This window comes from Oncorhynchus nerka, linkage group LG4 (genome assembly GCF_034236695.1).
Source record: "Oncorhynchus nerka isolate Pitt River linkage group LG4, Oner_Uvic_2.0, whole genome shotgun sequence".
Taxonomy (NCBI): Eukaryota; Metazoa; Chordata; class Actinopteri; order Salmoniformes; family Salmonidae; genus Oncorhynchus; species Oncorhynchus nerka.
This window is the reverse complement of record NC_088399.1, coordinates 65163581-65187940: the sequence shown is the minus strand read 5'-3', so window position 1 is coordinate 65187940 and position 24360 is coordinate 65163581. Positions and strand designations below refer to the sequence as shown.

General features: G+C 41.6%; 2 protein-coding genes across 4 annotated transcripts in view; both read right to left on the bottom strand.

Annotated features, from left to right (window-relative positions):
* Nucleotides 1–13993, bottom strand: part of LOC115128440 (vacuolar protein sorting-associated protein 45-like) — a 28209-nt gene extending 14216 nt beyond the window's left edge. The window contains exons 1-14 of the mRNA XM_029658289.2: nt 13719–13993; nt 11979–12113; nt 11229–11289; nt 9234–9313; nt 8910–8978; nt 8597–8734; nt 8412–8522; nt 6925–7059; nt 4638–4751; nt 4224–4391; nt 2436–2594; nt 2110–2217; nt 1871–1992; nt 1416–1547 (exon numbers count right to left, since the gene is read on the bottom strand). Coding sequence (XP_029514149.1) covers nt 1416–1547; nt 1871–1992; nt 2110–2217; nt 2436–2594; nt 4224–4391; nt 4638–4751; nt 6925–7059; nt 8412–8522; nt 8597–8734; nt 8910–8978; nt 9234–9313; nt 11229–11289; nt 11979–12113; nt 13719–13811 — 1625 coding nt within the window. The 5' untranslated portion in view covers nt 13812–13993. The remainder of the gene's footprint in view (nt 1–1415; nt 1548–1870; nt 1993–2109; nt 2218–2435; nt 2595–4223; nt 4392–4637; nt 4752–6924; nt 7060–8411; nt 8523–8596; nt 8735–8909; nt 8979–9233; nt 9314–11228; nt 11290–11978; nt 12114–13718) is intronic.
* Nucleotides 13994–14494: 501 nt separating this feature from the next.
* On the bottom strand, nt 14495–18825 carry LOC115129013 (retinol dehydrogenase 11-like). Of its 3 annotated transcripts, none has more exons than XM_029659153.2 (7): nt 18317–18825; nt 17590–17724; nt 17102–17341; nt 16781–16942; nt 16570–16689; nt 15536–15740; nt 14495–14805 (listed from the first exon to the last, which is right to left on the bottom strand). In XM_029659153.2, exons 1-7 carry the CDS (start codon nt 18381–18383, stop codon nt 14709–14711), a joined length of 1026 nt encoding a protein of 341 aa, XP_029515013.1. In that variant the 5' UTR covers nt 18384–18825; the 3' UTR covers nt 14495–14708. The 3 variants fall into 3 exon arrangements, with proteins under 3 accessions (XP_029515013.1, XP_029515014.1, XP_029515015.1); XM_029659154.2 differs by having other exon boundaries at nt 17102–17293; nt 18317–18823; XM_029659155.2 differs by lacking the exon at nt 18317–18825 and adding an exon at nt 17997–18256.
* Nucleotides 18826–24360: the final 5535 nt, after the last annotated feature.

Here is a 24360-nt window from a genome sequence, read left to right as displayed (position 1 = left end):
AGCAATTGGGGGAGGGAGGTGACCAAGAACACGATGGTCACTCTGACAGAGCTCCAGGTCCTCTGTGGAGATGGGAGAACCTTCCACAAGGACAACCATCTCTGCAGCACTCAGCCAATTAGACCTTTATGGTCGAGTGGCCAGACGGAAGCCACACCTCAGTAAAAGGCACATGACAGCCCGTTTACGTGCCAAATTTTTATACGTAAAAACCTGTTTTTGCTTCGTCACTATTTGGTATTTTGTGTAGATTGCTGAGGATTTTATTTTATTTAATCAATTTTAGAATAAGGCTGTAACGTAACAAAATGTGGAAAATGGAAAGGGGTCTGAATATTTTCCGAAGGCACTGTATATAATATAGGCTAGAGTAGGCTAGAAAATAAACCTTACAGTGACACTGACTCACCCAATGATGAGGTGATAATTCAGAGGGTGAATGGGCAAGACAAAAGATTTATGTGCCTTTGAACGGTGTATGGCAGTAGGTGCCAGGCACACCGGTTTGAGTGTGTCAAGAAATGCAACGCTTCTGGGGTTTTCACGCTCAACAGTTTCCCATGTGTATCAAGAATTGTCCACCACCCAAAGGACACCCAGCCATCTTCACACAACTGTGGGAAGCACTGGAGTCAACATCCCTGTGGAACGCTTGACACATTGTAGAGTCCATGCCCCGACAAATTGAGGCTGTTCTGAGGGCAAAGGGGGGTGCAACTCAATATTAGAAAGGTGTTCCTAATGTTTTATACACTCAGTTCCATTCATTTTTTAAAACTGGTACCGGGCTACCTTCAGACAGGTCAAGTGAGGCTTGTGGACGCCCTATAGCACTGACATGTACGCGTTCGTGAGAGTCTCACCTTTTCATAGAGGGGTCATATCAGTGTGTAGCCAAAACGGTTCGAATGCTACAGACAGAAGTTGACATATCGGTGGTGCCGACTTCCGTCCTGTGACGCTTGTGGGGGTTGTAGAGCAAAACGGAGAACACCACCGTGTTCGGGAGAGTCTCATCATTCCATTGGAGCGATCATATTAGTTAGGCCAAACCGGTCGGGACGCTACAGACATATTCGTGAGAAGACCGATTTTTTTAGGGATGACTCGTGATATAACAAACACCACCGTAGCTCACCCCCCCGCCTCCGATGCGGAAGGTCGCCACTGGCATATGTAGTGGATTGAGACGCAGCCCAACAGATATCTCTAGGTTAAACAGAGACTTTTTATGGGGATTTTTGTATTCTGCCAATTAGATTTCCACGTGGCCGTCGACTCTAGAGGGTTAAGCCATTTTGATCATATGTGTTGACCTGGTAACAGACAATGGATGTCTACTGGCTAATGGCTATGTCTGGAAAATTGACTGAGGCGACTACAGTAGGTCACGAGGAGCGGTTGATGATTCTGACCTCTTGGTATTGTGGATGGTGGTGCCGCCCAGTACGATCCGAACCCCTGGCATGGTGCGGTTCAGGTTGTAGACTGCCAGCGCCTCCTCATAGGTGGCCCCTCCGATGACGAACACTATGATATCCTGTGGCCTGAAGAGGAACTACATGGTAATCATTGATAGGCTACCATCCGGTTGGGGTCATCCAATAATGGTGATGAACTGTGGGCTTATGTGCTCATACACACAAAATATGTGTTTAATTAAAAAAAAAAAAATGTTTACGTATCATTGATAGTGTGTAGAAGTGTGTGTGTTTGGCTATTCAGGTGTAGGGTCTGAGGTCGTGTCTTTAACTGTGTGTGTGTGCGTGGATGTGTGTGTGTGTGTGTGTGTGTGTGTGTGTGTGTGTGTGTGTGTGTGTGTGTGTGTGTGTATGTGCGTGTGTGTGTATATATATATATATCACCCTACCTGTCTCGAAGGGAGCTGGGTCCTAGGTAAGGGAACTGACTGTCTTTCAGCCGCCCCTTGATCAGCTGGTCCAAGGTCTCCTGCAGTAACGGTGCATGCTGCGTGTACACATTCTCAACTCCCTGGAGACACGCATGCACCCAAAACCAAAGGTGTTTTATTAGAATCTGGTTGAGAGTGGCTAGATGGACACAAAACTACCGCTAGTATTTGTATAATTTGTGAGGAGAATGGTGTACCTTCAGCCCCTTGAAGAACTGTTTGGTGATGGCAACTGCGTCTTGGGGGTTGATGAGGTCACTTCCTCTCACCCTCTTCCCTCCATACTCCACCATGGACATTACCATCTGAGGTAAAAGATGCCAGTTAAACAAGATAAAAAGGATTATTCTAACCCAGTCTAGATTGATAAAACAGACGCATCAAACATACCAACATACTGAATGTACATTGTTGATCCCAAAATAATAACATCTACATAATATAAGACGAGTACAACAACAGTATACAGTCCTCGTATTGCCCCAAGGGTCAGGTAGTGGTACAGTATAGAATGTTCACTTACCCTGCGATGCCTCTCTGACACGCCCTTCCTGTTGAGCTCCTCCATGAGGCCCGGCAGGATGCTGCTGCTGTGTCTCTCATAGCGCAGTGCGTACAGCATCACCAGGCGCACCGCGTCCAGCTCGCTCACCCGCGGGTTCTGCAGCAGCCGACGCACATTCTGTGGAAAAACAGGGAGTACATTTTACATAGCCTTTAATACAGACTGCAATTCTTTAATGCTACTTCACTATGGCTTCTATGTGCAGTGTTTTATTGTATTCTCAATAAACAGGACAGCGGAGTCAATCACCACCTTCCGGAGACACCTGAAACCCCACCTCTTTCAGGAATACCTAGGATAGGATAAAGTAATCCTTCTCACCCCCTTAAAAGATTTAGATGCACTATTGTAAAGTGGCTGTTCCACTGGATGTCTTAAGGTGAACGCACCAATTTGTAAGTCGCTCTGGATAAGAGCGTCTGCTAAATGACTTAAATGTAAATGTATTCTGAAAGTCACTATTATTATAAGTGGCCAAGTCAATATACAATACAGGAGTGGGTTGTATTCCTCTTTAACCAACACAAAGTAATATTGTGTGACTTTCTGAATGCTTTCATGTGAACTATTGGTGTTATTGTATAAAATAACATTGAGCTGTAGGCCCCTCCCCCATGTCACATTTCCATTGGTGTCAGTGATAGGACACCAATTGTTGATAGGACACCAATATACATTTTTGCTAATAAAAAAATATTATCTTAAAAAATATAATTATTTTTTAAGATAATATTTACATTTACATAAGTATTCAGACCCTTTGCTATGAGACTCGAAATTGAGCTCAGGTGCATCCTGTTTCCATTGCTCATCCTTGAGATGTTTCGACAACTTGATTGGAGTCCACCTGTGGTAAATACAATTGATTGGACATGATTTGGAAAGGCACACACCTGTCTATATAAAAAGGTCCCACAGTTGACAGTGCATGTCAGATAAAATACCATCTTCCAACAGGACAAAGACCAAAGAACAGGACAAAGCATACAGCCAAGACAATGCAGGAGTGGCTTTGGGACAAGTCTCTGAATGTCCTTGAGTGGCCCAGCCAGAGACTGGACTTTAACCCGATCGAACATCTCTGGAGAGACCTGAAAATAGCTGTGCAACAAAGCTCCCCATCCAACCTGACAAAGCTTGAGAGGATCTGCAGAGAGGAATGGGGAGAAACTCCCCAAATACAGGTGTGCCAAGCGTGTAGCATCATACCCAAGAAGACTCAATGCTGTAATCTCTGCTGAAGGTGCTTCAACAAAGTACTGAGTAAAGGGTCTGAATACTTATGTAAGTGATATTTCAACAACAAAAAGTATACAAATTTGTTTTTGCTTTGTCATTATGGGGTAGTGTGTGTAGATTGATGAGGGAAAAAAAGCAATTGAACCATTTCAGAATAAGGCTGTAACGTAACAATGTGGGAAAAAAATCAAGGGGTCTGAATACACTGTATCTAGTGGTGTATTTCTAGTCAGTCTCTGACATCAAGTCAGTGCAGAGCAGGACTGGAGTGTTGATTAATTTCAGACAATTCAGGAAATTATATTGGTAATAATAGAAATGTGTTTCCTACCAGTAAATTAAAAAATAACGCTAGTTAGCATTGGTTGACAGACTTAATTATAATTTCCTACATACTGGACATCGAGACATAAAAATGGTATCCACTAGTTCATCTGACTCTGGGGAAGTAGATAAAGGACCTCGTTGCCAAAATCCCGAAGTATCCCTTCAACCCCAGAGTCTTACCTGTGACGCGCTTGAGTGGTCATTCTGGCAGGCAAGCTCCTGCTCCACCTCTGACACCTCCATCAGGTGCCTCTCGCTCACCAGGCGAGACAGCTCGCCCACCACAGTCACGTGCTTCGACACTGTGCCAGACATCTTTTTGAACTGGGGGTAGTTGTCCACAAACGCCTGCAGAGAAAAATAGAATGAATTATTTAAAAAAATAAAACAGAAAGACATTTCTTAAATTTGCAGCAATTATTTATAGCTCCTATCATTATTGTAATGAAGAGATAATTTATCTAATTGTGAGTGGTTATTAACTAATGAGGCTGAGATGTGTTAGTGGTCCTAAATGAGCAACTGCAACAGGACATGCTGGGAAATTGAGTTCCTGTACTGGGAAATCGAGTTCCTACAGTGCCCAGCTCTCACCTTCATATCAGAGATGGACTCCAGCTTCTGTTGCTCCTTGGGCTTCTTCTTCTGGAAGTCCTCCATCAGGTTCTTGATGTTTGTGCCGATCTCTCCAAAGTTCAGGTACAGATTCTGAATAAGAGAATGTGAGAGTGAATTGGAAGTTGTCAGCTAACGTCTGGCCCTGTCGGAATTCTTTAACCTTTTCTCACTGACCGACTGCTACACATTTTGCCCGACATTCCTTCAGAGTCTTGTTACAGAGGGTTGCTGGACGCCTTCCTAACCTCTAGGCCAGGGATCGTCATCTAGATTCAGCCGCTGGCCGATTATTATTATTTTTTTCTTGAGAGGATGGTCAGGAACATAATTACAAATAATTTGTAGACTGCAAATTTACCACAAGAAGAACAAATAGATATAACATTTGATTATAACATGAATCCTTTCAAATCTTGCTTGCATTTGTATACGATCACATACAGTGGGGCAAAAAAGTATTTAGTCAGCCACCAATTGTGCAAGTTCTCCCACTTAAAAAGATGAGAGGCCTGTAATTTTCATCATAGGTACACTTCAACTATGACAGACAAAATGAAAAAAAAAATCCAGAAAATCACATCGTAGGAGTTTTAATTAATTAATTTGCAAATTATGGTGGAAAATAAGTATTTGGTCACCTACAAACAAGCAAGATTTCTGGCTCTCACAGACCTGTAACTTCCTCTTTAAGAGGCTCCTCTGTCCTCCACTCGTTACCTGTATTAATGGCACCTGTTTGAACTTCTTATCAGTATAAAAGACACCTGTCCACAACCTCAAACAGTCACACTCCAAACTCAACTATGGCCAAGACCAAAGAGCTGTCAAAGGACACCAGAAGCAAAATTGTAGACCTGCACCAGGCTGGGAAGACTGAATCTGCAATAGATAAGCAGCTTGGTTTGAAGAAATCAACTGTGGGAGCAATTATTAGGAAATGGAAGACATACAAGACCACTGATAATCTCCCTCGATCTGGGGCTCCACGCAAGATCTCACCCCGTGGGGTCAAAATGATCACAAGAACGGTGAGCAAAAATCCCAGAACCACACGGGGGGACCTAGTGAATGACCTGCAGAGAGCTGGGACCAAAGTAACATCAGTAACACACTACGCCGCCAGGGACTCAAATCCTGCACTGCCAGACGTGTCCCCCTGCTTAAGCCAGTACATGTCCAGGCCCGTCTGAAGTTTGCTAAAGAGCATTTGGATGATCCAGAAGAAGATTGGGAGAATGTTATACGGTCAGATGAAACCAAAATATAACTTTTTGGTAAAAACTCAACTTGTCGTGTTTGGAGGACAAAGAATGCTGAGTTGCATCCAAAGAACACCATACCTACTGTGAAGCATGGGGGTGGAAACATCATGCTTTGGGGCTGTTTTTCTGCAAACGGACCAGGACGACTGATCCGTGTAAAGGAAAGAATGAATGGGGACATGTATCGTGAGATTTTGAGTAAAAACCTCCTTCCATCAGCAGGGCATTGAAGATGAAACGTGGCTGGGTCTTTCAGCATGACAATGATCCCAAACACACCACCCGGGCAACAAAGGAGTGGCTTCGTAAGAAGCATTTCAAGGTCCTGGAGTGGCCTAGCCAGTCTCCAGATCTTAACCCCATAGAAAATCTTTGGAGGGAGTTGAAAGTCTGTGTTGCCCAGCAACAGCCCCAAAACATCACTGCTCTAGAGGAGATCTGCATGAAGGAATGGGCCAAAATACCAGCAACAGTGTGTGAAAACCTTGTGAAGACTTAAAGAAAACGTTTGACCTTTATCATTGCCAACAAAGGGTATATAACAAAGTATTGAGATAAACTTTTGTTATTGACCAAAAATACTTATTTTCCACAATAATTTGCAAATAAATTCATTACAAATCCTACAATGTGATTTTCTGGATTTTTTTTCTCATTTTGTCTCTCATAGTTGAAGTGTACCTATGATGAAAATTACAGGCCTCTCTCATCTTTTTAAGTGGAAGAACTTGCACAATTGGTGGCTGACTAAATTCTTTTTTGCCCGCCTGTATCTCTCTATTATGTGTGGGAATACTTTGGAACAGATATCCAAAATTAAAATCACTTGGTGCTGAAATGCTGCCGTTTTTACAGTCTTATGTCCAGCAATAAGAAAACGAATTTGGCCCATGGGGGAACCGTGCTCTAGGCTACCTGCCAGCCTGCTCAAATGAGACCGTCTCAATGCCGAAGGGAACATTTGTGTAGAATTGGAACCAGGCCTAGAGACTGGGACTCACATTGGCATAGAACTCATCGTTCTCTGCAGACAGCACCACCTCCTTCAGCTCCTTGCTGATCCCTGGGACTCGGGACAGGTCAATACGGTTGTTGTTGAGGCCAAGCAGCTCGTGCACCATGGCCTGGTACGTCCACTGGAGGGAGCAGGGCAACAAACAATGAAACCAAAGCAATGAAACCCACAATTAAAATAAAGTACATTTAATCTCTACTAATTCCATTCAACGATGAGGGGTGTATGAGGTTTTTGCCAATTGATTAGCTTTTCTAATCTGCGCTAAAGATGGTGCATTTACATGTGACACAAGGGGCCTTTGAGTACATGACCTAGTTTAGTGTGCAGGTTGCAGGCCTGGTAAATGTATGTATAAGACGCTGCTGCCCCCAAGTGACCAGAGGCTGCAGTACACATCAGAATGATGTGAATATTCTACAGGTATGTCGTTTGACTAGATGACCTGGTCATTGCCTACCTTTTTGTAAATATGTAGCCTGGGTTCCAGACTGATAAAATGCTCAGTCTGGTGTCAGACTAAAAAAACAGGTTGATTATCTTTGAAATGTATCTTCTGGCTAATAGTTCAAACAAACATCAACAGTGAAGAGGCGACTCCGGGATGCTGGCCTTCTTGGCAGAGTTCCCCTGTCTGGTGTCTGTGTTCTTTTGCCCATCTTAATCTTTTCTTTTTATTGGCAAGTCTGAGATATCTCTTTTTCTTTGCAACTTTGCCTAGAAGGCCAGGACCCCGGAGTCGCCTCTTCACTGTTGACGTTGAGACTGGTGTTTTGCGGGTACGATTTAATGAAGCTGCCAGTTGAGGACTTGTGAGGCGTCTGTTTCTCGAACTAGACACTCTAATATACTTGTCCTCTTGCTCAGTTGTGCACCAGGGCCTCACACTACTCTTTCTATTCTTGTTAGAGCCAGTTGGCGCTATTCTGTGAATGGAGTAGTACACAGCGTTGTACGAGATCTTCAGTTTCTTGGCAATTTCTTGCATGAAATAGCCTTCATTTATCAGAACAAGAATAGACTGACGAGTTTCAGAAGAAAGTTATTTGATTTTGGCCATTTTGAGCCTGGAATCGAACCTCAAAATGCTGATGCTCCAAACACTCAACTAGTCTAAAGAAGGCCAGTTTTGTTGTTCTGATTCAGAACAACCATTTTCAGCTGTGCTAACATAATTTCAAAAGGTTTTTCTAATGATCAATAAGACTTCAAATGATAAACTTGGATTAGCTAACACACTGTGCCATTGGAACACGGGAGTTGCTGATAATAGGCCTCTGTACGCCTATGTAGATATTCCATTTTTAAAAATCTGCCGTTTCCAGCTACAATAGTCATTTACAACATTAACAATGTCTACACTGTATTCCTGATCAATTTGTTATTTTAATGGACAAAAAAATTTGCTTTTCTTTCTAAAACACTGACATTTCTAAGTGACCCCAAACTCTTGAACGGTAGTGTAGTTCTGACCTGGTTGAGTAGTGGGGTGATGGCGTCATCGCTGCGGTCCATGATGAGCAGGAGAGGAGGCACCTCTGTCTTCCTGAAGTCAAACAGCTCATACTCCTTGGTGATGATTTGCTGGAGGAGGAGAGGGGTAGTGAGATTGCGTGCATGCGTGCGCGTGCGATAGTTGTGCATGTGATATTAGTCACCTTCACGCTCTCTCCCAGTCTCTTGGCCATGTCTGAGGACAGCTGGTAGCGGATCATGGGACATTTCTTCAGGGCCAACAGCACTGAGGTCAGACCCTGGGTGGTACGTGGTAGGAGAGTTGGCTCCCAGCTACGACCCTGCAACACACACAAGATGGGAATGCACTCTGTAAACAGATCCAAAATACAGAGGGAATATGTCATGTGTAGAGACAAACAAAAAACGTTAAACTAAAGTCAATGCAGATGAATAATAAACCCCTTTATAGATTGTCACATTTTCAAAGCGTCATAGCATATTTGCATGTCCTACCCTTGCGACACCACTGAGGTTGAGGGAGAAAAGGTGTGGGTTCACAGCAATGAAGTCTCCATAGAACTCCTGCAGTCATATATGAGAGAAATTTGAATTATTAGTTTCCAGTATAAACGTCAAAGGATAACCTGGCTATTACAAGACGACGCGTACTGTAAAGTGGTTATAACTAGAAATAGAAATTATGAAAAATGTGGAATCAGGATTAGTAGGAAAAACCACGAAAGGTTCAAAAAAATATATATTTTTTTACAAATAATAATAGTTGTGTACCTAACTGATGGATACTGTCCTATAGTACTGCCCTTAGCGTTAACTTACCTGCACTTCTGCAACCACCTCCTGTTCATCCGCCTCAGCCAGGGCTTTTATCTCACTCTTACTGATGACGTTGCTGAAGTCTAGAAAGGATTATGAGGAGGATGTCACCCATACAGGAAAAATTATATATTGGAATATATTTAAATATATTGGGAAAATGTATTTACCAAATATATCAAATAAATACACGCTCACGTCTCACAACCTTCTCTACCCCAATGACAACGTTGAGTTTCTATTGACCTCTGGTACCTTAGCATTAGGTTCCCAAAGAGTTATTTTGCATGCAAAAGTTGGATCATTGAGTTGTAATTGAAAATGTATTCTGCAGCTATTGAGGTCCTACCTGTCACTTATGAAACATATGAAAAAAATAGGTTTATTTCAAAAAGACACTTGAACGTAGACCATATCTGTAAATATATTTTTAAATAGATTCAAATACATTTTCAAATATATTTTCCATTTTCAATCACAATTCGTAATGTTCCATCATTTTTGTCAAAAACGTTCAGGCTTCGTAAATTTGGATGGGGATCATTTATGGACAGTGATATTTAAACCGTGCCTCAGATTGTTTTGAGCAGATTTAAGTCAGGACTGAGACTTGACCATTCAGGAACACTCAACACCTCTTGGAAAGTCATTCTGGTGTGTCTTTGGTATTAAATTGTCTCGCTGAAAAATAAAACTAGTCGCAGGGTTAGGTTTTCAGAAGACTGAGGTGGGTTTTCTAACTTTTTTCCTGGGCTTAACTCCTTTCATATTTATTTTGATCCTGACAAATTCACCAGTCCCTGCAGATGACAAGCATACCCATAACATGATGCTGCCACCACAATACTTGAAGACTGAGGTGGGTTTAAAGAATGAGTTTTTTAAATCCTGCATTACCGGACTCCTCCTTCCTAGCTAGCAGTAGACAATGTTTTTCGCTCCCACCTGCCCTCACCGTTGTTAACAAAACTGCTGTAAAAAAGTGCCCGACAGGCAGGGGGCAAAGGACACTGTCTACCGGTCGCACATGCCTCCTAGCTAGCTTTCTAGTTAGTGACACTGTATATTATGTATATAAGTATATCATTTGTATCTATTGTTTGCAAACTTTGCCATGAAATGAGCAGCAGCAGTACAGAACCATCGCTAGACCAGTGCGTTAGACGCACATTCCTCTCGTTAGATGCACAATTAAAGAGGAATTACACTCAAATCTTAATGTTTACTTACAGACCTAAATAAAATGTCTTCTGATGTGATATAAGCATTGACGTGGACTCATAACATCCAATTTAGTTTTTTCTCTAGGAAAAATTGTAATTAAGATTAAATCTAAAACCAGGAAAAACGTAACTGAGGACCTAATTTGGAGGAAATTTTATAGGGCCCCCCCTTAGAGTTGTTTATTAACCATTATTTTATGAGGTATATTGACAGAAAACATAGTGTACAAGAGAAAGTAGTGCACTAAGTACCCGGGGAAGGGTTGCAGGGGATAAGAGAAGAATATGCCTATTTGAAAGCTTGAAAAAATGTGTAGCTCACGAAATGTATAATTTCGTGATACACGAAAAGGTTGGAGTACCCTGTCCTAGACACTGTAATTCATGAAAAGCCTAGGAGGCCGGTCGTTTCTTAGATCGAGAAACCGGCACACTTGGCACCGAAGATCATAACACACTCAAAAGGTCAATAGTTTTGCCCATTCTATTGTTCAATCGAACCGTAACAGAATGCCTCAATGCCTGCTTTACATAGCAAGCCATGGCCATATGACTCACTGTCCGTATCATTTTTACGTATGGGCAATAGCCGCCACCGTGAAATGTTGATGTGTGGTCAATCGCAATGTCAATCAATTTTGAGTCTTTAGATTTAAACCATATAAATGAGACAGGGACATAACATCTTAGTCCACTTTATCTGTATTTGATCCGTCTAAAAACCTGCACAAGAATCAGAACCATACGATTTAAACAACAGCGCAGAAGTCCTTACAGATGAAGTACACACTGTACTTGGGTCGCCGGAGCTCCTGTATCAGATTTTCCACATTCTCCTGTAAAAGAGGACAGAGAGAAAGTCAGGGGAGTCATACAAATCCAAAACTAAGCATGACTAAAGTACTTTGCCTCCAAATAGTGCATAGTGTATGGACGCAATATAATCAGTATACGTACAGTATACGTACAATAAAGTTGACATATGCATTCATACAGTTGTGGATGGACACAATCCAGTAGATACAATGTGTGTGGATGGTAAGTAACAAAGTCTTAAAGGCCCAGTGCAGTCAAAAAGATGATTTGCCTGTGTTTTATTTATATTTCCACACTATGAGGTTGGAATAATACTGTGAAATTGTGAAAATTATGATAATCGGTTTTAGTGTAACAGCTGTTTGTAAATTTCAGTCTGTTTTGGTGGAATGGAGTTTCGGCCTTCCATGTTGACATCGCCATGCAGATAACTTAAGTTAATATACCAATAACAAAGAGTTCTAAGCCCCTCTGCCAATAACAGCACATTTTCAGTTGTTTTCTCCTCTCCACTCAGACCACTCCAAGACAGTACTAGCAACATTCATGTCCTAGCAATATTCTTTTTGACCATTTTAATTGAAAACAATCACAGTAAGGTACTCAGTTGTTACCCAGAGATGATTTGATATAGAAATAAAAATGGTTGCATTGGACCTTTAATGCAGAGCAAAGGCTGGCTGCAATGTCTATACAGTGACTGGGGCACCTTGGTTGGCCTGAGGAAGCAGATGGCTTTGAGGTGCTTCATGTTGTCTCGACTCTGTGAGTCGATTCTTTCAAACAAGTAGACCTCCTTCTGTAGGATCTCGGATTGAGTGTAGACCACACTGACGATGCTGGTCTGATGAGACAAGCACAAACAAATAGGCATGATGACAAAACGCAACTGTAATGCAGTAAATTTGTTTCTACATGAGCCAAAGATTTGGCATCTTCCAATGGAAGGAGCTGCTGACAGTATGACATTATCAGAAGCTTGTTTCTCCTATCTATATTATTTAATACTAATCATTAAAGAAGAAGTTTCCTTTTTTTATAACCAAATCTCTACATTTGATATGAATGGCATTTTAGAGACTGGTCCAGAGACTTTTTTGTGATTTCACGTTTTTTTTAAATTATCAGGAATTGGTGAATAATTCAAGGTTCTGTTCCTTCAATGTGTCCGTCTCAGAAAGACAACACATACACTATATGGCCAAAAGTATGTGGACATCCCTTCAAATAAGTGGCTAATTTATATAAATATAAATACATATTTGGCTATTTCAGCCACACCCATTGCTGACAGGTGTATAAATCTCAATAGACAAACATTGGCAGTAGAATGGCCTGTACTGTAGAGCACAGTGACTTTCAACAAGGCACCGCCATAGGATGTCACCTTCCCAACAAGTCCGTTCATTAGATTTCTGCCCTGCTAGAGCTGCCCCAGTCAATTGTAAGTGCTGTTATTGTAAAGTGGAAATGTCTAGGAGTGACAATGGCTCAGCAGCGAAATGGTAGGCCACGCAAGCTCACAGAACGGGACTGCCGAGTGCTGTTGCGCGTAAAAATCGTCTGTCCTCGATTACAACATACCGAGTTCCAAACTGCCTCTGGAAGCAACATCAGCACATGAACTGTTCGTCGGGAGCTTCATGAAATAGGTTTCCATTCCCGAGCAGCCTTACACAAACCTAAGATCACCATGCGCAGTGCCAATCGTCGGCTGGAGTGGTGTAAAGCTGGCAGCTATTGGACTCTGGAGCAGTGGAAACGCTTTCTCTGGAGTAATGAATCACGCTTCACCATCTGGCATTCCAACGGACGAATCTGGCTTTGGCGGATGCCACGAGAATGCTACCTACCCGAATTAATAGTGCCAACTGTAAAGTTTGGTGGAAGAGGAATAATGGTCTGGGGCTTTTTTTAAATGGTTCAGGCCAGGCCCCTTAGTTCCAGTGAAGGGAAATCTTAACGCTACAGCATACAATGACATTCTAGACGATTCTGTGCATCCAACTTTGTGGCACCAGTTTGGCCCTTTCCTGTTTCAACATGACAATGCCCCCGTGCACAAAGCGAGGTCCATACAAAAATGTTGAGATCGGTATGGAAGAATTTGACTAGCCTGCAGAGCCCTGACCTCAACCCCATCGAACATATTTGGGATGAATTAGAACGCTGACTGCGAGCCAGGCCTAATCGACCAACATCAGTGCCCGACCTCACTAATGTTCATGTGGCTAAATGGAAACAAGTCCCTGCACCATGGAGGCTGTTATAGCAGCAAAGGGGGACCAACTCCATATTAATGCCCATGATTTTGGAATGAGATGTCTGACGAGTAGGTGTCCACATACTTTTGAGCATGTAGTGTACCAACAAAAATAACCTGATACATTGTAACCACTGTCCATCGTTTGAACCACTACATTGTAACCATTCTATCTACATTACTTACCGTCTCTTTATCCATGAGCAGAACCTTCATTCCTGGCCCGCTGTTTTCTATCATTTTGGAGATATACTGCTTGACAGCAAGTGTCACATTCATTTTGACAACGTTCTTAAATTCTTAGCAATGATAGCTTGAAAAATAACCAAAGGCCGAATTGTATGAACTTAAGATCTCTTGCACCAGGCAACGCTTCAATTCGTTTTTATGTTAAATGAGTCTATTGTTGACAAATATTCAGCTCAGCTTCGAAATGAACCCGAGTTACATTTCCGGGTGAACATTTGGTCAACTGAAGAGTGTAATGACTGATCTACGACCAGTTTGTAGAGCAAAGTACAGGCAAAATCGTAATCTGAGCATGCATTTCACTGATCCAAAGTCAGCAGGTGTTTGTTATATCCCACAATGCTCCGCTAATGGTTGCACGACGAGGACGCCATTTTGGTAAGGGCAGACCATTCAAATGAAACGGATATATTTTGTTATTTTGAGAAATATGTCATGCATGCAAGCAACTTCTGAAAACATATAAATAAAATATTGAGATGTACAGATAGCATATAATTTTATTAAGTCTTTAAAATAAGTATCACTTTTTAAAGGTAGTTTAGCTAAACTGACAAAATAACTGGGGTGTAAAATTACAATTAATAAAACTACACTATTACTCATGCAAAGACTTCTGAAGCAAAATAACATTTTTTTAAATGAAAACATGAAAAATACAGAATTTCAGCATGAAGACCATTGTAACGAGAATAAGCTTCAATACAATAAAATACAGAACAAAATGTTTTATCAAAATATACTGTATTATAAGACAACATCAAAAAATATAGAAAATGTATAGAATACAGGATATATATAGAATACAGGATATCTTCTGATATGAAAGTTAAGAGCCAACATTTAAAAAAATGCCAGTATCCGTGAGGGTTCTGGCAGGTGGGGTTGGGAGTGGCACCGTGTTGCAAGGCGAGTTGTTCAGTTGTTTTAATTGAGTCCCACTAGCCCGGCGCTAACGCCCCATAGTCTCAGTGCTGCAAGATCATCTCTCCCCTCAAGAGCTGGCTCCTTTACCTGACAGTCACTGAGAAACAAACACATCCTAACTTAAAGCTCACCTAAACATATACAGTAGTTATTTACACTGAACAAAAATATAAAGGCAACAATTTCAAAGATTTTACTGATTTACAGTTCATATAAAGTAATCAGTCAATTGAAATAAATGTATTAGGCCATAATCTATGGATTTCAACTGACTGGGAATACAGATTTGCATATGTTGGTCACAGATACCTTAAAGAAATGTTAGGTGGGAGGATCAGAAAACCAGTCAGTATCTGGTGTGACCACCATTTACTTCATGCAGCGCGATACATCTCCACAAGGTGAACCTGTGTAATGATCATGCTGTTTAAACAGCTTCTTGATATACCACACTTATCAGGTGGATGGATTATCTTGGCAAAAGAGAAATGCTCACTAAAAAGGATGTAAACACATTTTTGCACCGAATTTGACAGAAACAAGCTATTTGTGCGTATCGAACATTTCTGGGATCTTTTATTTCAGCTCATGATATGGGACAAACACTTTAAATGTTGTGTTTATATTTTTGTTCAGTGTATATTGTCTACACTCAGAATATATACCGCATTGTACACACATACTTTTGATGGGATGCTTAACTATCACACACACAAGATACACTCCCACTGTAAATGAAAATCATCCCCCTCCAATTAACACACAAATACACACACAAAGAGAGATCGATTTAGGCTAATTCACTCTACACAGTGGGATGCTACTACCTGAAGTAGTAGCCGCTCTTCTCCTCCAGCCCCTCAGTGACGGCGCAGTAGATGGTGGTCTGGGCCCCCTCCCTGGGGGTCTTCATCAGGAGCCAGGCGGGGGCTGACAGCATGGAACTCAGCATGGGGTACTTTGACTGCGAGTGACGCCACAGCTCTGTCCGGATAACCCCGGGGTGCAGGGAATACGACGTCACTCCAGTACCTGATGGGGTGAGTGTAGGGATAGGGCCACTAACCTTAGAATGTTGACATTCAGAGACATCATGTGGCAGAGAGCAATGCACTGTACACCAGTTATGACCTGATGTTGAAGCAACATGATTTGTTTGTATAATGTTTGTTGTGCATACTAAGACTGCTACTGATGGGGAAGAATGGGGGAAAACAGCATTAATAGGTAAATAATCGTTAAATACAGTGATTGCATAGGTCCGATTATTTTTACGGTTAACTTCAAGATACTTGATGGATACTCTGCAACAACAGCCTCAAATCACTCCGCACCCCAATGCACATTACAAAAACAAAAGATAAGCCTTCTCAGCCAACTTGGTACGGGCTTGAAACCACTAATAAACATTAGTTCCCTTATCTTTAGCCATGCATTGCTAAACCACCATAAAGTAAATTCAAATCCATCCATAACTACGGTAAAATCCACATTGATTGTTAACCAATAAATGTAGACTAACAGTGTATGTGTTGAAGCATTTATTATGGTGTTTTCTGAACCCGCACAAAGTTATGGCCCATTGGTATTGTATTTCCATGTATTGGTTAAAGTAGTAGCCAGTCAATTTGTAAGTCGCTCTGGATAAGAGCGTCTGCTAAATGACTTAAATGTATGTTATGTTAAATGGTTAACTGGGGTCCATTACCAATACAGTACATTTAGCCATTGAACAGGATATGTAGTGGAAATGGAAAAATCTCCTAGTTACATTACCTAATTTTCTATGCATAACTAGGTTTCTAACTACATGTACATGAGTAGTAATACGTAATAGAGCTGTAATAAGGCAACCCCTCACCTTTGGTCCTTCGTGCCAGCTCCCTAGAGAAGAGGAGGTTGGCCAGTTTACTCTGCTTGTAGGCAATTACTGAGTTGTACCCCTTCATATCAAAGTTAAGGTCATCATAGTGGATTTTCCCTGAAAGAGAATGAGGTAGAGCCAGATAAAGCTATAACTCAATTGATGATATTTGTTTTATTACAAAAATATCTGGTCAGAATGGGCTTACCGCCTTGATGAGCGATGCTAGACACAGTGACGACGCGGCTCGGGGTGGAGGCTTTCAGCATGTCCAGGAGAAGATTGGTCAATAGGAAGTGACCTAGGTGATTGACAGCAAATTGACTCTCAAACCCATCCACTGTGAAGCTTTTGGGACATAGCATTATACCTGTGAGGAATAGAGGATTGAGTATTTAACGGATGGTTAAAAAAAAATCAGGCCCACAACTTTGACAACGAAAAACATGCTATAGTTCAAAACATACCCAGAGTAACACCAACACAATTCAGGCTCTCAAAGCATGTTGGTTAAATGCATCAGTTTCACCTGCGTTGTTGATAAGTATGTCCAGACGGGTCTCCGTGGCAATGAATTCCCTGGCAAACTGTCGTACTGACCCGAGGGAGGCCAGGTTTAGTTGTTGCACCACCACGTTAGTATTTCCAGTAGAACTGCGGATCTCTGTTGCAGCGGCCTCTCCCCTGGTGAGGTCTCGGCAAGCCATAATCACCCGGGCTCCTGAGAACACGCAGTACCGTCCATCTGAGAACACCCTCATCACATTCCCTTCCAATAGAATATATAGGATCAGTCCTATCATCAGCTGAACAACATCCACAAATTTACCACACCCCATCACTAAGCCCCCTATTCTCATGCCTTCCATTGAATAGCCCCCACAATTGCCCTTAAACCCAAATTTCCCTCAGATTGCATTGTAACTTGTTTGTGTTCAAAAGCGACATCCCATGAAAGGTAATGCAAATCACAACATAGTTACAGTCCAATAGAGAAGTGGTATTTGCCTACTGTACCTCTCTTGGCCATATCCCAGGCCGTCTCCTTGCCGATACCAGTGTTGGCACCAGTGATCACCACAGTCCTTCCATGCAGTTTGGCACGGCTGTGGCATATCCCACCGGCGATCCACTTTCTCAGTAAAACATAGCCTAGTTTGGAGACAAACGGCACTGAGACGAAATATCACTCTGACTTCTTCTTATGTTGACCTATGAACCTTTTAAGCCTATGCAACAGACCCTTTGTTGTGGGAGTAGGAATTGTTTACATACTTAATGGACAAGGTAGCATATACTGTATGTGCAATTGTAAAGTATTTACACACATAATAGTATATATCAGGATCTTGGAGCTACAGGGAATAAACACGTTTAAAATCACAACCCTTAAATAGACACTACAATACAAATGAACCACATACCACGGTCAATCATCCTTCAGTGATTCTGTTCATTTCCATGTCGATCAAGATAAATGTATAATACAATCTGAAGAATTGTACATCCTGTACGTCACAACATATGTCATGCGGTACAATACTCGCTGTGGGTAGTTTATTAGTGTTTACTAACAAGTTCCTGGTTTTGTTGAACTTAGGCTACAATTTACCGAGACTATATGTCCATGTAGAAATGTTAGAAACGATTTTACCATTACAAAAAACTGTAAAAGTAATTGAAATGAGGTCTGAAACCTACAATACATCAAGATAACTTGCATATCAGTAGAGCTGTGACTTACTGATGGTTGACACTGTGGTCACAGCGCCGTACTTGACGAGCTGGTTTTTCTTCAATTCTTTCCACATCTTATCAGCTGTTGCCAAAATAATTTGACCACCCCAGACAAGACAATTACATTTTAGCCTGGTAAATCATGAGTTTATCGAGTCTGTCTCGTCTTCTTGAACTGGGTTGCTTTAAATGTTGTTATAGCACAAGCAGTTATACAGATCGAGTAGCTATGGATAGGTCTAAGTATCTTACATACGAGGTTTAAAGTCTTATAGTCCGATTAAACCAGGACTACTCCCTTGACCCGTCAGTGACCACGTTTACATGCCCACCAATATCCCGTTATTATTCGGGATACTTAAGTATTCTGTTTTTGAGTTGATGCATATAAACATCATATCCCGTTTACAATAACCCGAAAAAACTTGTATCCCGGTTATGTGAAACCAGGACAAGATGCCTGGGATATGTTGATTTTTAGATGGGATACTGTGGCATGTAAACATCTGTTGTTTTTCGCGGTCTGCGCAGGCTCAGTCGCGCATATTAGGGTGTTGTGTGTGATGACTTCAAAAAGTCGGCTACCTGCGCAGTTCGATCCACCATAATCATTTGTTTTGCTGATACTCCAGACTGGACCGTATAGCATACTGGCTACTTTCAAGTTTCTGCTTATAATTTCAGACATTTAGTAGGCCATTTGTTTATCAACTACCCTTTTACTGAACATAAATATAAACGCAACATGCAACAATCTCAACGAGTTTACTATGTTACAGTACATATAAGGAAATCAGTCAATTGAAATAAATTAATTAGACCCTCAGCAATGGATTTCACATGACTGGGCATGGGCACCGCCATGGGTGGGCCTGGGAGGGTATATGCCCACCCACTTGGGAGCCAGGCCCAGCCAATCAGAATGAGTTTTTCCCCACAAAAGGACTTTATTAAAGGCAGAAATACTCCTCAAACACATACTGCCCTATTATTTAAAACAACATTGGAGTTGTTGCTTATGGTAGAGAAATTAACATTAAATTATCTGTCAACAGCTCTGGTGGACATTCCTACAGTCAGCATGCCAACAACAGTCCCTCAACAATTGAGACATCTGTGGCATTGTGTTGTGACAAAACTGCACATTTTAGAGTGGCCTTTTATGGTCCCCAGCACAAGGTGCACCTATGCAATGAACATGCCATTTTAATCAGCTTCTTGATATGCCAGACCTGTCAGGTGGATGGATTATCTTGGCAAAGGAGAAATGCTCACTAACAGAAATGTAAAGCAATTTGTGCAGAAGATTTGAGAGAATTAAGTTTTTTGTGCGTATCGAAGTTTCTGATATCTTTTATTTCAGGTCATGAAACATGGGAAAACACTTTACATGTTTATATTTTTGTTCAGTATAGATACATGAAGCTTCTCTTCGTTCATTACTTGTTGCCCTAGAAGTTGTCTGTTTCCTTTAGGGACCGGGAGAAAACGCAATAACTCCAAAACAGTGGAAAGATCATGTGCAAAATGCCCAATGTAATGAGTTTGACTGGTTTTAAGGAAATGAAAAGCTGAGAAAACAATGAAACACGTTTCTGATTAGACTTCAGTTCGTCTTGGGCACTATTATTTTATGTGGTTGAAAAACTGTCTGCTTGTATAACAGAGTCAAAAACACACATTACACGCACTTAGCATTTTCTCAAGAGAATATTAATTCACTGCTGTTACAAAGACAAAATACATATTTGTTGTATCATTTAACTGCAAAAAATGCATAAATCTGCAGGAGTTATTATATTTTACTACATGTGAAAGGTTATAAACTCCTCTCACTGTCAACTGCGTTTATTTTCAGCAAACTTAACGTGTAAATACATGTGTAAATATTTGCATGAACATAACAAGATTAAACAACTGAGACATAAACTGACATAAACTGAACAAGTTTCACAGACATGTGACTAACAGAAATTGAATAATGTGTCCCTGAACAAAGGGGGGTCAAATCAAAAGTAACAGTCAGTATCTGGTGTGGCCACTAGCTGCATTAAGTACTGCGGTGCATCTCCTCCTCAAGGACTGCCCCACATTTGCCTGTTCTTGCTGTGAGATGTTACCCCACTCTTCCAACAAGGCACCTGCAAGTTCCTGGACATTTCTGGGGGGAATGGCCCTAGCCCTCACACTCCGATCCAACAGGTCCCAGACGTGCTCAATGGGATTGACATCCGGGCTCTTCGCTGGCCATGGCAGAACACTGACATTCCTGTCTTGCAGGAAATCACGCACAGAACGAGCAGTATGGCTGGTGGCATTGTCATGCTGGAGGGTCATGTCAGGATGAGCCTGCAGGAAGGGTACCACATGAGGGAGGAGGATGTAATGCACAGCGTTGAGATTGGCTGCATTGACAACAAGCTCAGTCCGTTGATGCTGTGACACACCGCCCCAGACCATGACGAACTCTCCACCTCCAAATCGATCCCGCTCCAGAGTACAGGTCTCGGTGTAATGCTCATTCCTTCGACGGTGAACGCAAATCCGACCATCACCCCTGGTGAGACAAAACCGTGACTCGTCAGTGAAGAGCACTTTTTGCCAGTCCTGTCTGGTCCAGCAACGGTGGGTTTGTTTCCATAGGTGACGTTGTTGCCGGTGATGTCTGGTGAGGACCTACCTTACAACATGCCTACAAGCCCTCAGTCCAGCCTCTCTCAGCGTATTGTGGACAGTCTGAGCACTGATGGAGGCATTGTCTGTTCCTGGTGTAACTCGGGCTGTTGTTGTTGCCATCCTGTACCTGTCCCACAGGTGTGATGTTTGGATGTACCGATCCTGTGCAGGTGTTGTTTACACATGGTCTGCCACTGTGAGGACGATCAGCTGTCCGTCCTGTCTCCCTGTAGCGCTGTCTTTGGCGTCTCACAGTATGGACATTGCAATTTATTTCCCTGGCCACATCTGCAGTCCTCATGCCTCCTTGCAGCATGCCTAAGGCACGTTCACGCAGATGAGCAGGGACCCTGGGCATCTTTCTTTTGGTGTTTTTCAGAGTCAGTAGAAAGGCCTCTTTAGTGTCCTAAGTTTTCATAACTGTGACCTTAATTGCCTACCGTCTGTAAGCTGTAAGTGTCTTAACGATCGTTCCACAGGTGCATGTTCATTAATTGTTTATGGTTCATTGAACAAGCATGGAAAACAGTGTTTAAACCCTTTACAATGAAGATCTGTGAAGTTATTTGGATTTTTACAAATTATCTTTGAAAGACAGGGTCCCAAATTATCTTTGAGTATATGTCTGTAACTCACGTGAACTCCTCCCTCATGGTGTACTTGAAGCCCTGTTGTGTTCTGATGGTTACGAAGGGCAGATCTCCTCCGTCCGACGCACCCAGACCAAACTCCTCCTCTAGCTCATCCACAAAGTCCCTGCGATTAAAACCTCATAAGGATTAGCCCCTTTTTTTCAGTTTTCGCCTAAAATGACACCCAAATCTAACTGTCTGTAGCTTAGGCCCTGAAGATAGGATATGCATATTCCTGGTACCATTTGAAAGGAAACACTTTGACGTTTTTTGAAATGTGATAGGAATGTAGTAGAATATAACACAATAGATCTGGTAAAAGATAATACAAAGAAAAAACCAACCGTTCAACCATTCATTTTGTACCATCATCTTTGAAATGCAAGAGAAAGGCCATGATGTATTAGATTTAGGCCACTAGATGACATCAGTGTATGTGCAAAGTGTTAGACTGATCCAATGAAACATTGCATTTCTGTTCAAACTTTTGTATCAAGCCTGCCCAAATGTGCCCAATTTGTTTATTAATAACTTTTCATGTTCAAATTGTGCACTCTCCTCAAACAATAGCATGGTATTATTTCACTGTAATAGCTACTGTAAATTGGACAGTGCAGTTAGATTAACAATAATTTAATGTTAGATATGTCTATGTCCTGGGAAATGTGGGGTGGCAGTGGCTAGAGACTTATAACCGAAAGGTTGCAAGATCGAATCCCCGAGCTGACAAGGTAAAAATCTGTTGTTCTGCCCCTGAACAAGGCAGTTAACCCACTGTTCCTAGGCTGTTATTGAAAATAAGAATTTGTTCTTATATGATTTGCCTCGTAAAATAAATAAAACCTCATGCTAATCGAATTAGCCTGTGTTTGTTCAACTGTCCTGTGGAAGGGACACCAATTCTGAAGAAGTTAATGACCGTTCCACAGGTGCATGTTCATTAATTGTTCATGGTTCATTGAACAAGCATAGGAAGTTATTTAGATTTTTATGAATTATCTTTGAAAGACAGGGTCCTGAAAAGGGGACGTTTCTTTTTTTGCAGAGTTTAGGTCTACAGTCAGTTTCCATATTTCAGTTAGTATTCCATTTAATAGTGCTCCCCCTCAATTTCGACATTAGTAGCAGAAGTGGCATAGTCCCTGTGGTTGAGTGTACTACTAATACCTCAACTTTTGCTATGATGACACATGGAAGGACCAAGTCTATGGGTAGGACCCACTGAGGTATGGGTAGGACCTAGTGTGCCACCTATTTTGGGCTACCATTTTAAAAGAGCGATAGTCAAGGCAAATAGGACAAAAAGCTATAGCTAGATTTTGCATTGGCTAATTATTCATAATTCATGTAAGTTATTTTATTATAAGTACAAATCTGGTAATCATACTGTTGGCAAGCTACACTGATATAGATATTGAGTTAGTAGTGCATTTGGAAATAATCTAATCAACTGCAACATTGAGGAAATATGCGTAAACATTGTTTGACTGAATTACTGGGGTTGATGGTTGGTCGCGTGAATTTTGTAATTTAGGTTATATAACTAGATAGCTGAGCTAAACCCATCGTCTACCAGAGGGGGTCGCTCCTGTACGTATACCAGCGCCACCGCGTAAAATTACGTTTACCGGTACCTAGCTACTAGCTAGCTTTCGCTTTGCCTAGGCAGGTAAAGCTATATTTGTTTTAGGCGGTTGCCCATATCGCTAGCTATGGTTCATGTTCACATACAGAACAATAGTAGATAGATAGCTCAGCTAGCTAACTTTAGTTATACCGTCGTTATCCAGCCAGTTCGATACGTGAATTATTAGCTAGCTAGCAATAATGTTAGCTAGCTAGCAGTTTGCTAACCAATTTTGTCGGTTTGTTAGTTAACTAGCTTCGTTAGTCAGCCACTGCTAATACTTCCAGTTGTCACCCGACCCTGGTTTTATATCGGGCAGCTGGACTGGTGTTCGAGGCTACATACAGATTGTTAGCAGGCTAAATAAGTTAGCTAGCCAACACCTACGTCCTCGTCTATTTATTTCAATGAACACAAGCACGAGCTAGCTACGTTTTGAATTGTTCCGCCAGTCTCTGTTTTAGCCTAGCTCAAATCAAATGTTATTTTTAAACATATTTTGCAGATGTTATCCCAGGTGCAGTGAAATGCTTATATTTACTACTGCAACGGTGCAGCAATACCTAACAATACACACAAATCCCCCAACATTTTAAGGAAGACATTCAGAAGTATAAACTAGCTAAATGTTAGTTTGGTTGTGGGGCCATAACTTTATCGCGGGTTGGCGTTTGAGAGCAGTGCTGGTTAAGATGGTCGTGCAAGTAACTTTTTTCATTTGCAGATCATTCTTCAAAACATGTTGAAATGGAAGATGAACTATATTAACGTTAGTTAGGAGGTAACGTTAGATTAGCATGCTACTATTGATTCTGGTAATTGCAGTTTCTACGATTTTTTGAAAGCGAAAGTGGTGAGACTTTTACATTTGGCTGCAACATTGTAACAAACTATCTGACAACTTGTACTAAGAAACGCATCGAATTGGAATATGCATAATGTGGAAATAGTCATACAATTTACACCAAAATTATATCTGCGGGTGTATTAGGAGTTGCAAATTCGATTTTTGGAAGACGTCAACATAATCGTGTGCTTTTCAGGATGGAGATGGGCACCCCGCCCATGTTTTTAGGATTGTAGCGAATCAGAGCGTCGACATCAAAAACGGGAAGT

Coding starts and splice junctions, on each gene's coding strand:
- LOC115129013 (XM_029659153.2), bottom strand. CDS start 18,383: ATGTGGAAAGAATTGAAGAAAAACCAGCTCGTCAAGTACGGCGCTGTG. Junction 17,725..18,316: donor GACCACAGTGTCAACCATCA/GTAAGTCACAGC, acceptor TCTCCAAACTAG/GCTATGTTTTACTGAGAAAG. Junction 16,690..16,780: donor TAGCATCGCTCATCAAGGCG/GTAAGCCCATTC, acceptor ATTCTCTTTCAG/GGAAAATCCACTATGATGAC.